The 19,655-nt window shown below is 31.8% G+C and overlaps 1 protein-coding gene and 1 long non-coding RNA gene across 5 annotated transcripts in view; one reads left to right on the top strand and one right to left on the bottom strand.

The window, feature by feature from the left end:
• LOC122631085 overlaps positions 1 to 19,655 on the bottom strand; it is a 91,580-nt gene that overhangs the window by 51,343 nt on the left and 20,582 nt on the right. The window lies entirely within an intron of this gene.
• LOC122631009 (sodium/calcium exchanger 1) overlaps positions 1 to 19,655 on the top strand; it is a 75,243-nt gene that overhangs the window by 47,254 nt on the left and 8,334 nt on the right. For all 4 annotated transcript variants that reach the window (XM_043816192.1, XM_043816176.1, XM_043816184.1 and 1 more), the window contains 3 exons: positions 10,639 to 10,797; positions 16,234 to 16,405; positions 18,621 to 18,931. In XM_043816192.1, the coding sequence (XP_043672127.1) occupies positions 10,639 to 10,797; positions 16,234 to 16,405; positions 18,621 to 18,825 (536 nt within the window). In that variant the 3' untranslated portion in view covers positions 18,826 to 18,931. The remainder of the gene's footprint in view (positions 1 to 10,638; positions 10,798 to 16,233; positions 16,406 to 18,620; positions 18,932 to 19,655) is intronic.

Consider the following 19,655-nt stretch of genomic DNA (forward strand, 5'->3'; position numbering starts at 1 on the left):
TTCCAAAGCCTTAGTCTTTGACCAATAATTCGACGAGTAAGATCAAGTCTTTCTCTCTCTCTCTCTCTCTCTCTCTCTCTCGATCTTTATTTCTTTCTTTTTCTCTCTTTCCCTCTTTCTCTTTCTCTATCTTTCTTTTTCTATCTCATTACTAGAAATTCCACTAGAACTTCGTTTAGCTTCCTTCTTAGGACATTTTACCGAAGAAATCCTTAGCTTCGCTATCCTTTCTCAATACGAGTAGAAATTCTATCCTCTATCTAAGAATCTACGATTCAACGAAAACTTTATCGATTACATGAGCGCAGGTGCGAAACATTTCTCTCTCTCTCTCTCTCTCTCTCTCTCTCTCTCTCTCTCTTTCTCTTTCTCTCTCTCTCTCTCTTTATCTCTCTGTGGCTCTTTGCATGCATGACACCAGTCGACTTGAGAAACAGATATACTTGAACCTCTTCGCGTATATCTCTACATTCAACAATAGAAGTGGTATGTCTGAGATTTTCTAAGAAAGATTTTCTAACAAAGATAAAATGTACATGTTCATATACATACTTACATATCTATATACACATTGTTACATACAGTATGTTCTTATACGTGTACGATTACGAAAACGATTGAACTTAACTTTCGTTAGAAAAACACTTTGCGTCGGTTTAATGAGGTATTTATTAGTCTATCTTTCTCCAAGATAGAACTCTTAGTTATTGATATTCTTAGACTTCTTGACCTACTTCCTGAAATTTACTTTTTCAATTAGAATTATGTACTTCATTTTGCTGAGGATAAAAATTTAAAGATCGCTTTTAACGAAGAAAAATAAAAGGGAAAGAACGTTTGCACGACCAATAAGATATTATTTCAATATGGATATGAAAGATGATCCGTCATTGAAAATCCAAATCGTAGTAAAAAGTTGCGATTTGTAAAAAAAATTTTTGTTCCGCGAGAAATGTGCAACGATGCGAGCTGTCATACGCATGAGTTAAAACGAACACTTATATAATTTTAAATTCTAAATTCTGACGTCCATATTTTTGGAATGCAATTATAGAATTTTCATTCTAATCACTATTATAGAATTTCTATTTTAATATATTACAAAGTAATGAAAACTAGTAGTAATGAATAATAGAATAATCGAACATCGAACATCAACACAAATAGTTTCGCGTTATCAATGTTACCTACTTACAAATTCCATATCGTTAATAAATCGATTACCTTCGAATTTTTTTTCCGTGGAACGTAAACATCGAACCGCGAGTTTTTTTAAATTTCGATAAATTATTTTTCCGAATACATGTACCTTTTAATACGATGTCTTCGCTACTAACGTGCAAGCAATTTCTAACCCTCATTCGTGTGACTAACACACTGAGATATATCACAAATATAGTTCGGTGTACTTAAAATACAATAGCAACAGGACCCGAAAGAGTTCAACAAGCGAATCCCCAGGGGGTCGAACGTTAAAAAAAAAAAAAAAAAAAAGAAAAAAAAGAAAACTTGATAGTTCTCTCTACGAAAGTTCACAGTTTTAACAGTTCAAATATTTCGAATTTCACTAGAAATAATTTATAAATGACACACTTAACTAATTAACTTTCGAAATATGCAAAAAATGAAAGAGAGAGAGAGAGAGAGAGAGAGAGAGAGAGAGAGAGAGAGAGGAAAAAAGAAAAAGGACCTTGTTTTAATTTTTATCTCTAGACCGATAAGACTCCTTAACGAGGATTCCTTGGCATAGATAATACCTATATACATATATATACATATATATATATTGTTTCGTAGTCGGATTACAAAGCTGCGAAACTCAAGAGGAAGAGAGAAAAGACGAAACGGAAACGAAAGAACGAAGGCCAGAGGCGAGCTTGGATGGAAGCAAAGAATACGCTTTATTTCACTGAGCACAATTGGGAACACAGCGCGGAAGCCTGCTGAACTGGCAAAAGCTCGCGAAACTACTGTATCAAGCCCCCGCAGTTTTACTTTCTTTATTCCAAGCTCCTTCCTACTTGTTCTTTCTCTCTCTCTCTCTCTCTCTCTCTCTCTCTCTCTGTCTCTCTCTCTGTCTCTCTCTATTTATCTATCTATCTCTCTTTCTCTCTTTTTCTCTCTCGAGAATCTAACTCTAAATCAACGTCGCAGTGAATGCTTCGTTGCATGATTCAAAACTCGTAGTTCCCCTCTTTGGAGAGCACACGAAATGAGAAATAACTGCGTTCCGTTTTTGAAAATGTCGATAGTCGTGTGCCTCGTAAAGAGAACGATTATGATCATCGTAATTTTGGTTCTTTTTCTTCTTCTTCTTCTTCTTCTTCTTCTATCAAAAACTTTTCTTTTGGATTCAAAAATGTAGGAAATGTCGATAGGATAAATTCGATAAAATGTTTGATTATAAAAGTTTGTCCCTTTTTTAAATTCTTTCTTATGTAAAATGTTCTTACTCAGCACACGTACAAACGTTCCAACGTTCTTACTTTACGAGGAATTAAAAGAAAACGTCTTTCGTTGAGTCGACAAAAAAGTATCGCAGCTAGTCGAGACATTTGTTTTATCGTCATACGTATTCTCCCGTGGAACATTGTCATGCATTATTGCGAATCCCTCGATAATAAAAACCTAGACTCTACATACGTGCTCTTTTTCCTTTCTTATAAAATCAAATCATAAGAATATTTATTTTTCGAAATATTCGAACGAATATTCAAAGGAATATTCGAACGTAATACAAAGCATTACTATATAAACGGTATTAGTATTCGAAACAAACGCATTAACGAATTTTGCGTTGGATCTGTATCGGGGACACGCCATATTGAATTTTAATTCGATTTTCTACAGGGATACCGCCTGAAACGCAATCGCCCAAAACGCAAGCGTCAGAACAATAAAAAGATAGGTCTCATGAAAATCCACTAATGCGATTTCTCTTCGAGCTCGAATTCGGCGAATGGCGCGATCCACTGAAAAATTTAACAGAGATTTATCGCCGGTTCAACCGCGTATCGCCAACTACTTTTTCCAACGTAATTTTTACTAGCGAGATTTATGACGAGTCCTTCGGCAATAACGTCGAGCTTCTCTCTCTCTTTCTCTCGCTATCCCCAATTTTATCGTTTCGAACATGCTAACCCTATAACTTTTCCTACCTTCCCTCTGTTTAAACGCGCGTTAGTCTACACAATTCCAGTCAAATAAATTAGTCGATTATAAACTATTGTTGTGGTTACCTTGTCTTTCTCTCCTCTCTCTCTATTTTTCTTCTTCGATCTTTGAATTTGTCGGTGCGATAACACGCACGTTCGAGTACTAAAGATAACACCACCGTTAAATTTGTTATAGCTATAGGATTTTTTTTTCTTTTTCTTTTTCCTTTTTTTTAGATCAGAAAATAAATTCAAATAAGAAAGAAAATATAATAGTTCGAACTGTTAAATATTAAATCTAATGGAGAGAGATAGATATCATAATTACTTACAAGTAAATTTTTCTAACACTTTTCATTCCCGGGTTTGAAATAACTCGCAAAGATAAAAAGATATAGAAATTTTTATTTCGTACTATATTCCGTAAAAATAAATGAACCTTCCGTTGATTCAACGCATTTAACAATTTCTCACAACGTTATCTATCTATACAATCATCGAGTATGCAACGTCTATTCTCTCATAGTTTGTAACTTTTGTACTTTCTGCCATACACATTCATTTTTACATACTATACTAGTTATATTTATAACTTCGATAAGTCGATCGTTGGGAAGAAACTTTTAAACAAACGCTTCGGTCAAGTTACTGTAAAACTTATAAGACAAAATTCTTTTTCGTTTAAAAATGGGTTCATCGTTAATAACGAGTAAATGTCGGTTCATAAAACTAATCAAGAGAGAAAGAGAGAGGTAAGAGAGAAACAGATAAAATAGCATCGTTCATCTAAATTGGAACGTAAAATGGCGTAAGTACGAAAAATGTGTATGGTCAGTTGTAACGATAAAAAAAGAAAAAAAAAAGAGAGAAAAAAGAGGAGAAGAGAGAGAGATAGAGAATAACATCTGCAGGATATTTGAAGAGCTATCAAAATCTTCCTGAAAGTACTTTATACAGGTATAAGTTATATGTACTCGTATTTGTGGTATACAATGCAGCTCGTACATCAGAGATGTGTGTCACGTGTAGACCCATAATTTATACAGTGGAATCAGGTCACGATCCATAGACAAAACTGACTACTCTCAACTACAGCTGCCAGACATACCTGTAATCGCGGAATACGTATGCCGGATATGGTCATTCTATATGCATATATGTATATACGCACGCTCATAAACGAGACGACACGCGTCTCGTCGACATTAATTATGCTAGCGCTTTGACCACAAGAATGGAGAATACACGATAATCTTTCCCTATGGAATCCACTCGAATCGAAGAACCTTTAAACGAATCAGTACTTATTTTACATCAAATATATTCCATCTTTTTGCAATAAACGATGCGCGCAATCTAATCATCCAACGATTTAATAATTTATTTTTGTAGATACCGGATTTAATAATTTAGTTTTTTAAATTATAGTATTCATACAAGTATAAATAATTTTTACAAATAAATATTCAAGAATTTTTTTGTATATTGATATATATATATATATATATATGATATATATATTTTTAATTTTGCAAAGATAACTTAGAAATAAGTATGGAGATGTTTCGTTGGATTTACAAATTGAAATGCTCATCGGTCCGCCATTTTTAATTGCTTTCGTGAAAAAATTAAAAAAAAAAAAAAAAAAAAAAAAATTGCGCTGATGCCTCTGACACGGTTTTAAATATTCCTGAATAGTTAAAATTTTTAACGTCTCATATAGGAATTTTAATGAATTTTAAAATTTTTAATATAATATCTTCTATTTCGAAATCGGATGGTCGAACTGGGATTGTTCGCGTATCTTGCAGCCTGATTTTTGAAATAAATAATAAATATGAAGTTCATCTATTCGATCATTTAGATATTAGAGTAGATAAATACATACAATTATATTTTACTATCAAACATTCCGAATGATTTATCTCGAATAATCTCAAAGATAATCATTCGATAAACTTTTAGTTATGTGCTTAAATTACAAGAAACTTTCACTCAAAACGTTATGAAATATTCAGCAAATGTTTTTGATCGTTACTGATCCGTTTTATTAGATACTCCAGAAAAAAATTTTTTTTTTTAATCTCGAAATAGTAAAAAGCGTAAAAGAAGATTATATCTAAAGCTACAGGCTAAGGCAAAAGTTCCTAGCTGATATTAAAAATCAATTATTCTTTTTCGAGACATTTTATAATTATAGTTAGACTTGTAATTTTTCAACCCAAGCTTGTAATTTTACAATTAACAAAAAAAAAAAAGAAAAGAAAAATAATATTAGCCTGAAAAATCTCGAAAAAGAGTGATCGATCCTTAAAATTATTTACAAACTTTTGACCTACTATGTACCACGTTTGAATTTTGTATTTTTTTTTTTTTTTTTCTTGTAGATTTATATTACATCATCGTTCGCGACGACAGAGAGAAAATAGAGCAAGGGAAAAAAAGGGTGGAAGAAATCTTTGCTACCATTAATCTTGATTTATCGAATAAACGAATATAATGCTTGGTAGTAAAGTTGTAAGGTAGAATACTGCATCAATTTTCAGAGAGCCAATTATAACTGTATTTACGCTTCACATTTAACGCTAAACGAGTCAGCTTCGACTCTGAACCGCTTGTTTACTATCGACTGTACATTTACAAGCACTCGACACGGAAAACCGAAGTGAATAAAACAAGTTTAGTATGCATTCCGTCGTACCTTCCATGGATTATGGATTTTAATGCAGCATAATATTTAATTAAAAAAATTAAGCCACGAGTTAATTACAAAAAATAAGTACTTTGAGAAAGAGAGAAAAAAAGAGCGAAAGAAACGTCGCGTGTTCGATTTAACTCGATTCTTTCCTTAATATTTCAAAAATGTTTGTTTCAATTTTTTTTTAATCCTGAAAAACAAAAATTGTCAAAGGAAAGTAATATGCATATACGTAAAAAAGAATATATATATACTATAAAATATAAACAAAACAACGAAAGCTTTCGTAAAATATTGATAAAATTTCTCGTGTTAACAGATCGTTTGCATTAACATCTTTGATGATAAGAACTCAAACTAATGAATCTTATCTACCCTCTTTCATCTCTATTCAAGCTTATACGACTCGTCAAGATAAGAATGTAATTAATTAACCAAAGATTGATCACGTAAAAAGTAAAAATTTTCATTCGACAATATCCAACAATAATGAATCATTTTGTTCGCATATCGAAAGACCTAAGCTTTTACTATTATCAATCTTCGATGTTAACTCGTTCGATATTAACAAAAGCAGGTGTAAATTTGATTATCCTTTCGCATCGCTCACTCTCTCACTCTAATCAAATTTTCCTTTCGATTTGCAAGGACCTAACGACGAAGGGAATAGCGATTGATTGAAAATTTGAACTATATAGGTATATAACATTTACTATATACATACATACATATATATATATATATACGCACATACATTTCTATACATATAATCATATATATATATATATATATATATATATATATATATATGATATAGTATATAGACATACATTGATTAGTACCTTTCACGTTCGGAGAGGTTGAGCTCATTTAGGTCGATTTCAGGGTTCTCTGAATATCGGTGGCTTCGATAGGGCTAGCAGGGGTCGTTTGATTTATTGACAAGCCTCCGTTCGCAAAATCGTTTCAAGCCCCGATCACGATTCTCGCGGTTACGAGTTCGTCCCGTGAGTACTCTTTCCATCAATGAAACTTTACATCGAATAACCGGACATCGATTCGTCCCACATCCTTTCTATCGTACGTATAATTTTTCCATTAAAGACTTTTGAAAGAACGATAAATAAGATATATCGACAATACTAACTGGACACATTTTCTTTACACAATTTTTAACCCATTCCAAATAATACCTTTCGAAACTGAACGCTGTAATAGTCTCGACAAAAAAATAATATAATATATCGTCAAAAAATATATCGTAAAAATGGATCGTTCGAAAACGATTAAAACTTTATTCTTAATAAAGACGATCATTACTCGAATGTGAATCGATGATTTTTCATAATAATTATACGTACAAAAGAAAAGTAACTTTATATACTTAAATTTAAAAAATCAAAAGAAAGAAAAAGAAAAATATCACTTACAATTAGGATAAATCTAATGAAAGATTCTTCCATATTTGGAAAATCGAAATAAAAATGATTACTTATTCCGTATGACTCGATGATGCGACGAAACGATATACAAAAAATAATAAAATAAATAAACAAAACATGTAAACCTTTGCAAAGTGTGACCGCCTTGTTGAAAATAAATAAAAGAAAAGAAGAAGCCATTTATGAGAAGATATACGTGGGATTTGTTATCGGAAAGAAATTCAGCTTACTTCGATACGGCCCTTCGTTACGATCGAAGCAGAACGGTGGGTGGAGTGAAGGAGTTATAAATATCACGAACTTTAAATGCGCTTTAACGACGTTAGGCTAACGAGGGATACGTCACGCCGATTTCAGCATATAAAGAAAAATTTTCCACCTAGTAGGATCGCTAAACGAACGATCGTTAGTTTTCGTTTTACGATTATACCTAATATGTTTCGAAATATCATCGGAAGAAAAAAAGGAGGATGAAGAAGAAGAGAAAGAAAGAAAACAAAAAAAGAATTTACCAGATCCAATGAGATAGACACAAAAAAAATGTTTTCAAAGGATCGAACGATCCCATTGCATTTTCAGAACGATTAATCGAACGTTAACGATTGAAAGAATTAAGGAAGGAAAATCCCTGGATAAGTAAAACGATTTCGTTTAACTTTTTAAATGGACAACGTAAGTTCGTTTGGAGAAAAAAAGAGAAAAAGAGAGAGATTGACTTTTAATTTTCTACTTTCCCGCGCGCTCATGGCTGCTCGTAGAGCGTGTAACCTTAATCCTAATCTTCCTTTACATAATATGAGACCTCCTCGCGCAAAACGTGCCACGTAACGAAGCGATCGTTATACGATGCGCGTATACAAAAACGTCACGCTCTCTCGACAGGGAGTAAAGAAAGAAAGAGAGAGAGAGAGAGAGAGAGAGAGAGAGAGAGAGAGAGAGAGAGAGAGAGATTCCTAATATAGCGTTGTCGGAACACTTAAGGCCTTTCTCTCTTCTATATTTATCGAACCTAGTAACCTTCGGTAAAGGGATAATCATTTTCTTAGGGGCTAGCAAGCAAGCACGAAATCCAAGGGAAAGAAAAATATTTTTCTCTTAAGATCAAAGTGATTATACGAAGCAATCTGCTAGAACGTCTTCTTGTTATATATATATATATATATATATATATATATATATATATATGATGATGATGATGATGATGCTAATGAGGTTGCAATATCATTACTTATTCCCTTCTAAATCTGAGAAATATTTCTCCTTCTCTATGTTTCTATATCTATCTTTCTCTTTCTCTCTGCCACGCATACATATACTCTATATCTATAACTCTCCTTGAATACTTTAGCAAACAGTATACTCAGATCAAACATTTGTGTCCAGGGGTCATGGAAATGGGTTGAATAGATTAAATTCACGAAATGAAGCAAAGGTCAACGCTATTATATCGCTAATTAGGATTTATCGATAAACAACATTTTCTGATCATCGTTAAAACCTTCCTTCGATGTGGTTCGTTTAAACTTCGTCCTCGTGAATTAGTAACGATTACGAGTCGTACGAAACGAGTCTCGTCGGAGAAAATGTTGGAAATAATTAAACGAAATTTTCAAGAAACTAATGTGGAAGAGAGAGAAAGAAAAAAGAGAAAAAACTTAATGGCCAAAGTGTAAATAATGAAATTTCTTGTGAAAATATATATATCTTGGACGATATTAACGGCCCAAAATGTGATCGTATTAAGTGGATTCAAAGGGAGAAGAGAAACGGTATTACTTGGGCTAGAATGTAAATGGCAGACCATTAAAATGAAATGAAGGAGACGCTCTTCGAGTAGGATTTCCTACGCTTCATCGCGATTATTCTATGGTTAACCGTCCGTGTTTCGTATTCCTGAACTCAGATGAATGGGATAACCAAACGAGATAAACGACGATTCTCTATTATCTTGGATATAACTGAAAACAAAAGTTCCTTATAGTTTATCTATCGTTGACAAACGTATTGACACCCTTTCTCTAGTTATCATTGACATAAACATATACATATATATATATATATACATATATATTCTATATATGTGTATATATGTATATATACGTAAATACATCTCGTGTGTATATATATATATACATATATAGACATATAAATGTCGAAACTAGGAAGCAAGTCCCGAAGGTTAGAATAATCGAATGTATCTCGTCATTTGGAAATCTCATTGAAACAACGGATATCCGTCAATCCATTCTCGATGTATACACGTCAACGTATATAATCTATATTTCAACTATATCCATCTATCTCCGTATAGACGCATCTAATTTCAACGTATTCAAGATAAGTTCGTTTAGATTAGTAAATACAGTTAAGCTCAGAATAAGCTAATCAAAAGATGAAGACATCTGACAGTTCGCGTTGAAGCATGATAATATATATGACATCTATACACACACGCACATATATACACAGAGGATCTCACATTTGAAGTGTTGCAAATAATTATTTCCCAAGTTATAACTCCTTTCGAAAAATATTTCAAATAAAATTTATTTTCTTTCGGGATCTAGAGACATCTTATGATGGTTATAAATCTTTTTTAGATGGTCTTGCTTCGAATATTTCAAAGTTACGTTTGTTTTTTCACACGGAAGCACATGTTCTTATTTAGGTAGACATTTAGATAGATGTTTGGTCCATTCTAGGACGAATTCATTGACCATAACACTACTTTGGTCTATCAAAGTAGTTTAAGTTCCGTATAAAGAGACACGATCACCTTGAAATCTCTAAAGTACGTCAACTTAGAAAAGATTTGTGACCACCATAAAATGTCTACTACAACCTCTCTGAAGCAGGGTAAGTTTTATTGGAAACATTTTGTAAAACGAACTATAGTTTGAGAAATAATTGCGCACGAAACTTCAAATATGTACTTCAAACATATAATTCTGTACGTGTACACGTTATAATCCTTCGTTAGAGACGTTTCTACTAAATACACTTGTATATTTAAGTATCTACTGTTACCTAAAGAAATATATATATATATATATATATATATATATATATATTTGTGTCTTTTATTGTCGTTTACGTGTCTTTTACTATAAATAAAAAAAAAAAAAGAAAGAAAAAGAGATCTATCGTTTCTCTTCATTTTCTTTTTCTTTTTCTTTTTCTAAAAAGCTTCGATCCACCCCTATTATATATATATATATATATATATATATATATATATATATATATAAAAGAAAAAAGAGAAGAAAAAAAAAAAAAGAAAAAGTTACTTAAGAATCTAATGCCACCATCGACTAAAGTAGGCACTCGGCTTAATGGCTTTTAGATATCGCTGGCGGTTATCTGTGCTTCGCTGTCAGCATATTTGGAATCGGGGTGGTGACGGCAGTAATCGGTGATATCGCATCCTACTTCGGATGTACTCTCGGTATCAAGGATTCCGTCACCGCGGTCGTCTTCGTTGCTCTTGGTACAAGCATTCCTGGTGAGTACATAATAAATCACAACGTATAGTATATACGTATATCTATACATGTATCTATGGTGGTTACATCGTACAGGTTCGGTCAAAAATAAGCTAGACGATTTTAAAAATCGATTATTCTTTTACAAGATAAATTCTTGGACAAATTCTTTTTTATTTATTTATTTCTTTTTTTTTTTTTTTCTTTTTTTTCTGAGACTATACGAAAGTTTATAAACTTGTATTTTTGTTATAATAAAAGAAGAAAAAAAATTGGCATAGAAAAAGAGTAATTGACTTTTTAAACTCGTCTAAGAACTTTTGGCCCTTTTAAAAGAGCTTTTAACCCGTCCTGTATCTGTCATATATGTACCTATATATATATATCTATATAGGTACCTATATATATACATATATATAGTCGTTGAAATTTCAGAGAATAAATGATGTATATTTAACGGATAGATCATTTATAAACTCCAGCTTTTTTTACATTTTCAAAATTAAACATCAAGAGAGATCAAAATCGTCGCAAATGTCGCAATCCATAACGATCCGTCGAATAATGATAAGGTAGTTACGTACTTCAATTTATATCATAGAATTTTTAATAGAGTCTAATCAATTTTCTATCGATAACCATTGAATTCATCTATATGTTTAAGAATCTCTATAAATGATTCTTATTAAAGATACAAAGTGTCGATTTATTCTATTGTCCCGCGGAGATTTCTTATGTTCAATTATTTTACAAACGAATCGATAACGATATCGATCGTTGCTTTTCAATGTTCAAAGATACAAAGAATAACGATTCTGTCGAGTAGAATAAATTAAATTGAGAGGAAGATTGAAAGAGATGTTATAGATTAAAATGTGTAAAAGAGAGAGAGAGAGAGAGAGAGAGAGAGAGAGAGAGAGAGAGAGAGAGAAAGTGAAAAAGAGAAAAAAGGAATGAGAGACGAGGTCAATTAAATGCAATTTGATTTTCAATCAAGGTTCAGTAGAATGTCTCCACGAACGAACGGTATCTACGATAAGTTTCTAACTCGAACGCGAAGCCGCGTGTAACCATCGTTAAGTAACGAATGAAATGAAGTTAAAGTAACTTTTGTTTACGAAACTGAGTCCGTTATCGCGATGTGCACGTTTACCAACATCGATTATCCATCGTTAAGGGAATCATAGTCCATCGGCTAAGTTTGTGCTTAACGAACTTTAGAGGTTTAAGTTTATGTTATTTTAATGCAGTACTTATCGAGTGAAGTAAAAAATGTTTAATCAACGTAGATTGTAAAAGCAATCCTTTCGATCTAAAATCAATTTTTATTATTCATTGATATCATAAGTGAATCTTTTTGGAATACATTGACTTGAATCCTGTAAATTCTTTTCTTATGAGAACATTGAAAGATCTTGGCCTGCTTATCGCCAATAATAAAAAATGTGTCAGACTTATGACAACGAATAGAAAATGTCTGTCGTTTAATACGTGACATCGAAGAAATATTTGAAAATGTATTATCGATTTATAATACGCAGATGTGTACTTCATATCGAAATAGAAGAAAGACGTATCGAAAATCTAAAAATATGAACATTTATACTACATTTACGTCTATGAAGGGTGTATAATGAAGTGTATGTGTATAAGTATGATATATATAATATTATTTACGTACTATTTAGATATTGTATTTCTTTTTTATATATTTTATATATTATACTATTTTATATAAATATATATATATATATTCTCTTCAATATGTTACGAAAAAACTTATAATATTAAAACCTAATAAATGATAAAAGTTGATTCTACAGAAAGCATTGCTTTTAAAATCTATGTTCATCAAACGTTTCTTACTTCTCTCGGTAAATACTAAAATCTCTTAAAGTATCATCCCTCTTTTTATTATCTCATCCCTTTTTATATTTACAAATATATGTATAATATACATTTGAGTCCTTGTAAAATATATGTTATAAATATATATATATATATATATACATATATATTTTATTATTTACAATTATTTACAAATCAATGCAACATAGTAAGAAAAATTAAGCTAGTTATTGAAATAGATTAAAATTGTGTCCGACCACATATTAGACTATTCTCCTTCATGAATCATATATTACTGACGTCAAATCTTCGCCTCGACTAAAAAAGATAACATTGACATACTTAAGATTTGTAAGTTCTAATTCAGTGGTAAACCGAGAACTGTATTCAGTGGATGAGCAAGAAGAAAGTAATGAATATTTACGGAGGACGCTTTCGAAACTTTGATAATTTCAGGTCGTGACTGTCGACTTCATTCACAATAGTAGAAGTTAACCCCGGTCTTACGAAGGACGGAGCAAAGATTTGACTACTTTTAAACTTTTTTTCTCGGAACATAACAATATCTTTGATTGATGGTATCGAGACGAATAAAAAAGTTGTCATTTATCGGTCTATCTCTCTTTTTTTTCTGTATCTATCTCTTACAAAAGCCTACGTTCGTTGATATAAATATGAATGAAACATTATGTAAGGAAGGAAGGAAGGAAGGAAGGAAGAAAATAAGTTCCGGAAAGCTTGCAACTGAAAACTTGCATCTTCGTGCATGGAACTGCTTCTAACCGGCAAGTAATCCTCGAGTCGTGAATTATGGAAATTTCTTCGATAACGGCAACGAACTCCTAGCCCTTTCGATATAAGTGAATCCTTGCGATTGAATTAAGGAGCTAAGGTATATATATATATATATATATATATATATATATATATATGTGTATATAGGATGTCCCATTTAAATCCGAACATTTAAATATTTTCTTTTCCGATCGAGTTTAAATGAACTAATGTTATGGAACAAAGTATCTACTCAAAATGATGACTTTCTTCGTTGTATCACGGATTATCTCAGGATCCGTACAGATTATTAATTTTTTTTCTTTTATTATTAATTAATAATAAGAAAAGAAATAATAGTAATAATAATAATAATTGTTACGTGATGAGTTCAGTAATAACCAGGACTCAGAGATTGTATGTACATATATATATATGTACGTTGAGAAATGTGTAGTTTATTGTATGTCTGTAGGTAGTCGTTGAAGAGAAGATTTTCAGGAGTCAAGAGTAAAATTTGTCGTGTAGTTAAGTCGAGTGTAGGAAGTCGAAATGTGTCTCTGTCGGTTTTTGGAAGATATCTATAATCCGTAGAAGAAAAGGGGAGAGGGAAAAGCCTGTAGGACTTGAGAAAGCGTAGATAGGAATGAAGGGGTTTTATGGTGTAGTAGAGATATCTAGGTTTAACAATCTTACACTAATAATAATGATAATGATAATAATAATAATGATAACGATAATGATAATGGTGATAGTAGTTGAAAATGGAGGATGACGTAGAATAGTACGTATCATGATAATTATAATAACAATAAGAAGAAAAAGAAGAAGAAGAAGAAATTAATTAATATTAAAAATAATCCTCTTATTATTTCATAATAATTAATTTATTTTTTGTCGTAAGCTAAGACATTATGATAACATAAATATATATTATATAGATATATAGTTTAATCGTTAAAGAAAAATGATAAATATTGAAATCTTCGACTTTAAATGGGACATTTGATATAAAAGTTATAAATTAAAGGAGAATTGAGTTTTTCTGATAATGAAAAAGAAAAACACGTATAAAAGAGAATAAAATTAAGTTCTTTTTCGATTCCATGCACGTCGATCGCAAGCTCGTTAATTCAGTAACGTTAACTCCTCAGTACCGACCAAAAAGAAGAACCAAAAGAAGAAGAAGAAGAAACGATAGGAAGTCGAGCGTTATCGGTCACAGCACTCCTTCTTTCATTATAATAAACTCTGAAGAAAACTAGGAAATACGTGTTTGAACGTTATCAAGATTCTCTTTCCATCTCCCTCCCCTTTTCTCTTTCTCTTTCTCTTTCTTTCCCTTTTTCTTTCTCTTTTTCTTTTTTTTTTTTTTTTTTTCTTTAACTTTTGAAACGTGCTTTGGTACTTTTTGCGAATTACAGCTACCATAATGAAATAGTGATATATTGAATCGACTGACATGAATAATGTATTTTAAAATTACAATTAATATATTCTCACTCTAATATATTAATATTAAACGAACTGGTGAAGTAAAACAAAGTAAATGGTAAATAAAAAATACAAATATATTGATATCGATAATATATTTTCGTATATCAATGAAAAATATTCTAATAATAAATATAATATAAATAAATTACTAGTGAATGAAATAAAAATTATTAGTAAGACGAACTATTGATAAATAAAATAAAAATATACTAACTCTGATATAGTAGTATATTTGTATGTTAAGAAAAAAGTATATTAATCGTAAGAAATATAAAACGTTGATTAGAAGGGAGATTCTAAAAATATATTCACGATCTTTCATACGATTTTGACGATGTCGTCGAACGACATTATCGTTAATCAATTTATCGTTTATTTATAATAATAATATTATTATTTTCAACAAATGTGTGAATATGGTGCATATATAATAACAGTTCTCTTTATACGATAGAAGATATATGAATAGGATAGCCCAATAAACTGGAAAATCTACGAAACATCATTAATGTATGTATCTCGTTGTACTATCAACAAATGTTCACGATCGTAAGATCAAATGTACATTGTTTGCACACGTTGACTCTCATCTATGGTACGAAACTGTCGTCTCACTAATCCTACTAGCCGCTAAACATTTGACAAACATTTGCCCTCTGCATACCTTCCTTCAATGTTTACGTTATCGCGCTAACCGATTCGACCGTAACAAAACATACATCCGTAAAATTTCACTTTCAAAGGTGCGATAAATTCCTAGGTTAGACTGGATTGTTGAGATATCGGAACAAAGTCAACAAAAAATATATGACAATAGATTCGAATAGGAGAACAAGATTAAAATGAAAATTATTTTATCGATTTCTTTCGTAACACTCCTCTTGATATTTGTAACACCGAAACCCCTGTCTGTATGTAACCATACGTACATAACGATCGTACCTACCAGTATGCAATTTTACGTACAGTAACGAACGATCTATCGATACAAATCGTAGCCTAGCAGTATGCAAACCTATATACAGTAACGATGGTTTGTATAGATCGTTGCCTATATTCAAGCGCAACACCGACTTATCTTTAATACTTAGCTTAACACTGGCATTACGATTGGATATTTCGATAAACGACACGAAACTACTTTGAAATGATTAAAGCTTAAAATAAAAAAAATGATTTAACGAGCACTGAACACGAGCTCGACTCTTGCAAACATAGATTTCTCTTGTGGTTAGTTTTACGTTCGATTCTTTCGAAATGGAACAACGAAGATACATGACTTTTCGATCGTACGGAGGCAAACAAGGGATACTGAGATTCTGATGAATTTATTTCAGACACGTTCGCGAGCAAGGTGGCTGCCTGCCAGGACAAGTACGCCGATGCGAGCGTAGGAAACGTGACCGGAAGTAACGCGGTAAATGTCTTCCTGGGAATCGGTATTGCGTGGAGCATCGCAGCCATTTACCATGCCTGCCACGGTGACCAATTCGTTGTGGAGCCCGGCAAGTCAGTATCGAAAATGTATTTTACTAATATTCAGTGTACGATTAACGTTCGATCTTTCGAAGGTTCATATCAACCCTTAAAAGAAAAAAGGAAAAAAAAAAAAAAAAGAAAAAAGAAATAGAAAAAATCTCAACAGAGACGTGCAAATTTTGTCCCATATAGTCAATTAATTCGTATCCTTCTTTTTTTTCTCTTTCTTTGAATTCTTTTTCAATCGATTATATCGTCGCGCCATAACGTTACTTTTTTATCTATACAAATGTACAATTTGTTAAGTGTTTGTTACGTTATCTGTATAATCGAGTCAAATTTAGACAAATCGAATTTGGACAAGTGACAAAATTATTTCTCTTTGAACGTAAACTTCGCACGTCTCTGATCCTAAAATAATAGTTGGCAATTTATTATTTTCGATAAGGGAGCTAATTTCGTTATCTATTACTTTAACCAAGTCTTCGAACGTATCTAAGTTCTAATACCCTTCCCCTCCCTCCTGTCGTGCGTGACTGCGTGCGTGACTGCATGCATCCAGTAATCGAGCGTGAGTCGTAATAAGAAAATCGGATAAGGAGTAAAAGAATTAAACAAAAAAGTACGACGTGAAACGAGCTTAAATAGTATCGACTATGGCCTCGATGATTATCTTCTATATCATTTTCTATTTGTTATCTTTTCTTTTCTTTTTACCTGGATACATGTGTTAAATGAAATTTTAGATCGAAAATCGTATCGACGTTTCGCGCGCCAATATACGCCGAAGAACCAAAAAGAAAACATCCATCTTAAAGACTTTTCTATCTGACCTTTTTAACTCTCGAAAAGTTTAACTTCGACGATACCTATCGACGATACGCGTCTGTCCTAAAAAAAGAAGAAAAAAAAAAACAAGAAAGTGAGGGAGAAAAAAAAATATATATATATATATATATATGTATATATATGAAAAGAAAAAAGAAAAACATTTTCTCGATCGCAACAGATATTGTTCGAATAAGAGAAAGAAAACAACAGTTAGAAACGAATCTTTAAGTTGCGATAATCGAAAGTCAAATATCTTCTCCATCCCTCGATTACACCATTCCATTCGACCTATAAACGCGACTCCCTCGTTTCTCACAGCAAACATCCTCTTCCTTCCATCGACGGGATGAAATTTCAGGATACGCGAAAATAAGATAGAGACGTATCATGGAAGATGGTAATAAACGAAGATCGAGATCCAACGATATTTCCTCTTTTAAATGAAAGATCGTACCCTTTGATATCAAACTTAAACATTTTCTTTTTTCTTTTTTTTTTTTTTTTTTTACATCTTATCTTATCACGCGATACGATGAGAAACATTTGATCTCGTGAAAATGAAAATTATTTTCTAATTATACAACGTCGTGTCGATAAATACTTTTTGATTAGTTTAACAATTTTCATTGATATATAAAAGATCTTATGGATTACGAGGGAAAATGCATATATCGCATACTGCACATACATATTTATGCAAATCTCGTGACAAAGAGGTTCACGTCAGAAGGATATGTTTATGGTTATTAGCCTATCCTATATACATTATACATAATTTGAATTGTGCTCATAGAAGCTGCATCGAAGCAAAGCATACTGATGGTGCTATGCTAGGATGTAAGCACAGATGGCACCGTAATGACTGAAATCATTTTCGCGAGTGTATATCGACGGTAGTTTGCAGTGAAGTAAATGGAAGCTAATACGAAAACAGATAACAACGACGAATTTATTTTGATTAATTATCAGTAATATACGAACGCATGCGAGAAAATAAGCGATTTAATAGATACACTGTGTTATCTTTAAAATCGCATCTAAAAAAACGATGAATCAACATTACTCAATCCTATTATCGATGATATTAAATTTGGATATCTTAAAAGATGACGTTCAATAAAAACCATTCGTTTATCTTAATGATCTAATATCGGACAAATATCTTTTTTCGTCGCGTCGTCCATTTAAATGGATTACATATAAAACGTAATTACCGATTTGATCAATTGTAGTCAAATTTCTTTTTAAAAACCGTAACATAAACCCACAAACAAAGAAACGAACGAACGAACGAACGAACGAACAAACGAACAAATAAATAAATAAATAAATAAAGAGGGAAAATAAAACGATAAAGAAAGTAGAGAAGGAGCGAAAGAAAAAAAATGTGGAAAAATTTTTTTCTTGGCGTTAGCTTGGCCTTCTCCGTAACGTTGTTCTGTACGGAAGCCTGCTTGGTGATCCTGGTGTTGCTGTTAAGACGGACGAAGAGCATCGGCGGCGAGCTCGGTGGGCCTTTTGTACCGAAACTCTTAACGTCCGCCTTTCTCTTTTCCCTATGGCTCTTCTACCTCATCATGTCCACCCTTGAGGCCTATGGCATAATCCAAGGCTTCTAAATCGCCATCGCTATGTGCGATGCCAAACGTTGGCCTACCGAAGCTACGTTTATATTCGATCTTGCATTCGTCCGCCAAGATGTGCGCTCAAGAAAATATTCTATTGGTAAGTATAGGATACAGGATCAGACATATATATATATATATATATATATATATATATATATATATGTATGTATGTATGTATGTATGTATATAAAAGTGAATATTTATTTTGAATCGTGATTTAAATGCATCTGCTTGCACAATTCTAATATTTTCATATTTATTATACAATATTAATATTGTTTATTGTAAAGTTTAAATTTTGCAGTAAATCTCGTCATTTCTCTTTAATTTATAATAAATATTTTCGTAAACAATTACGTATGAAAAGAATCAACACTGCATATACTTGAGGACGTATTAATGTTTAGTGTAGTATTGTTTTAAATAAAAATGTTTTAGTAAATTTCATAATGCTATTTTTCCGTCTTAATAGTTATCGAAACTTTTTTAAAGAAATCATGCATCGATCAAGCATGCACTTGCGGGACTTTAACGTATCGACGTTTAATGTAGTATCGCTTTAAATGGAAATTTTTTACTAAATTTCGTAATATAATTTCTTATCGTATTTTCTCAAAGTAGATCTTGTTTTTATTAGAAGATATACCGTTAATATTCTAAGTGTCACAAAAAAGAAAATCTGAAAAACATTTTACAAATGAAATCTGTGAAGTTGAACGGTCATTCACGATATAGCATTCAACGCGTTAATCTTACGAACACACAATTCATAATTTTTTCATTGATTACAAAAAAAAAAAAAAAAAAAAAAAGAAACAAAA

This window comes from Vespula pensylvanica, chromosome 1 (assembly GCF_014466175.1).
Source record: "Vespula pensylvanica isolate Volc-1 chromosome 1, ASM1446617v1, whole genome shotgun sequence".
NCBI classification, from domain to species: domain Eukaryota; kingdom Metazoa; phylum Arthropoda; class Insecta; order Hymenoptera; family Vespidae; genus Vespula; species Vespula pensylvanica.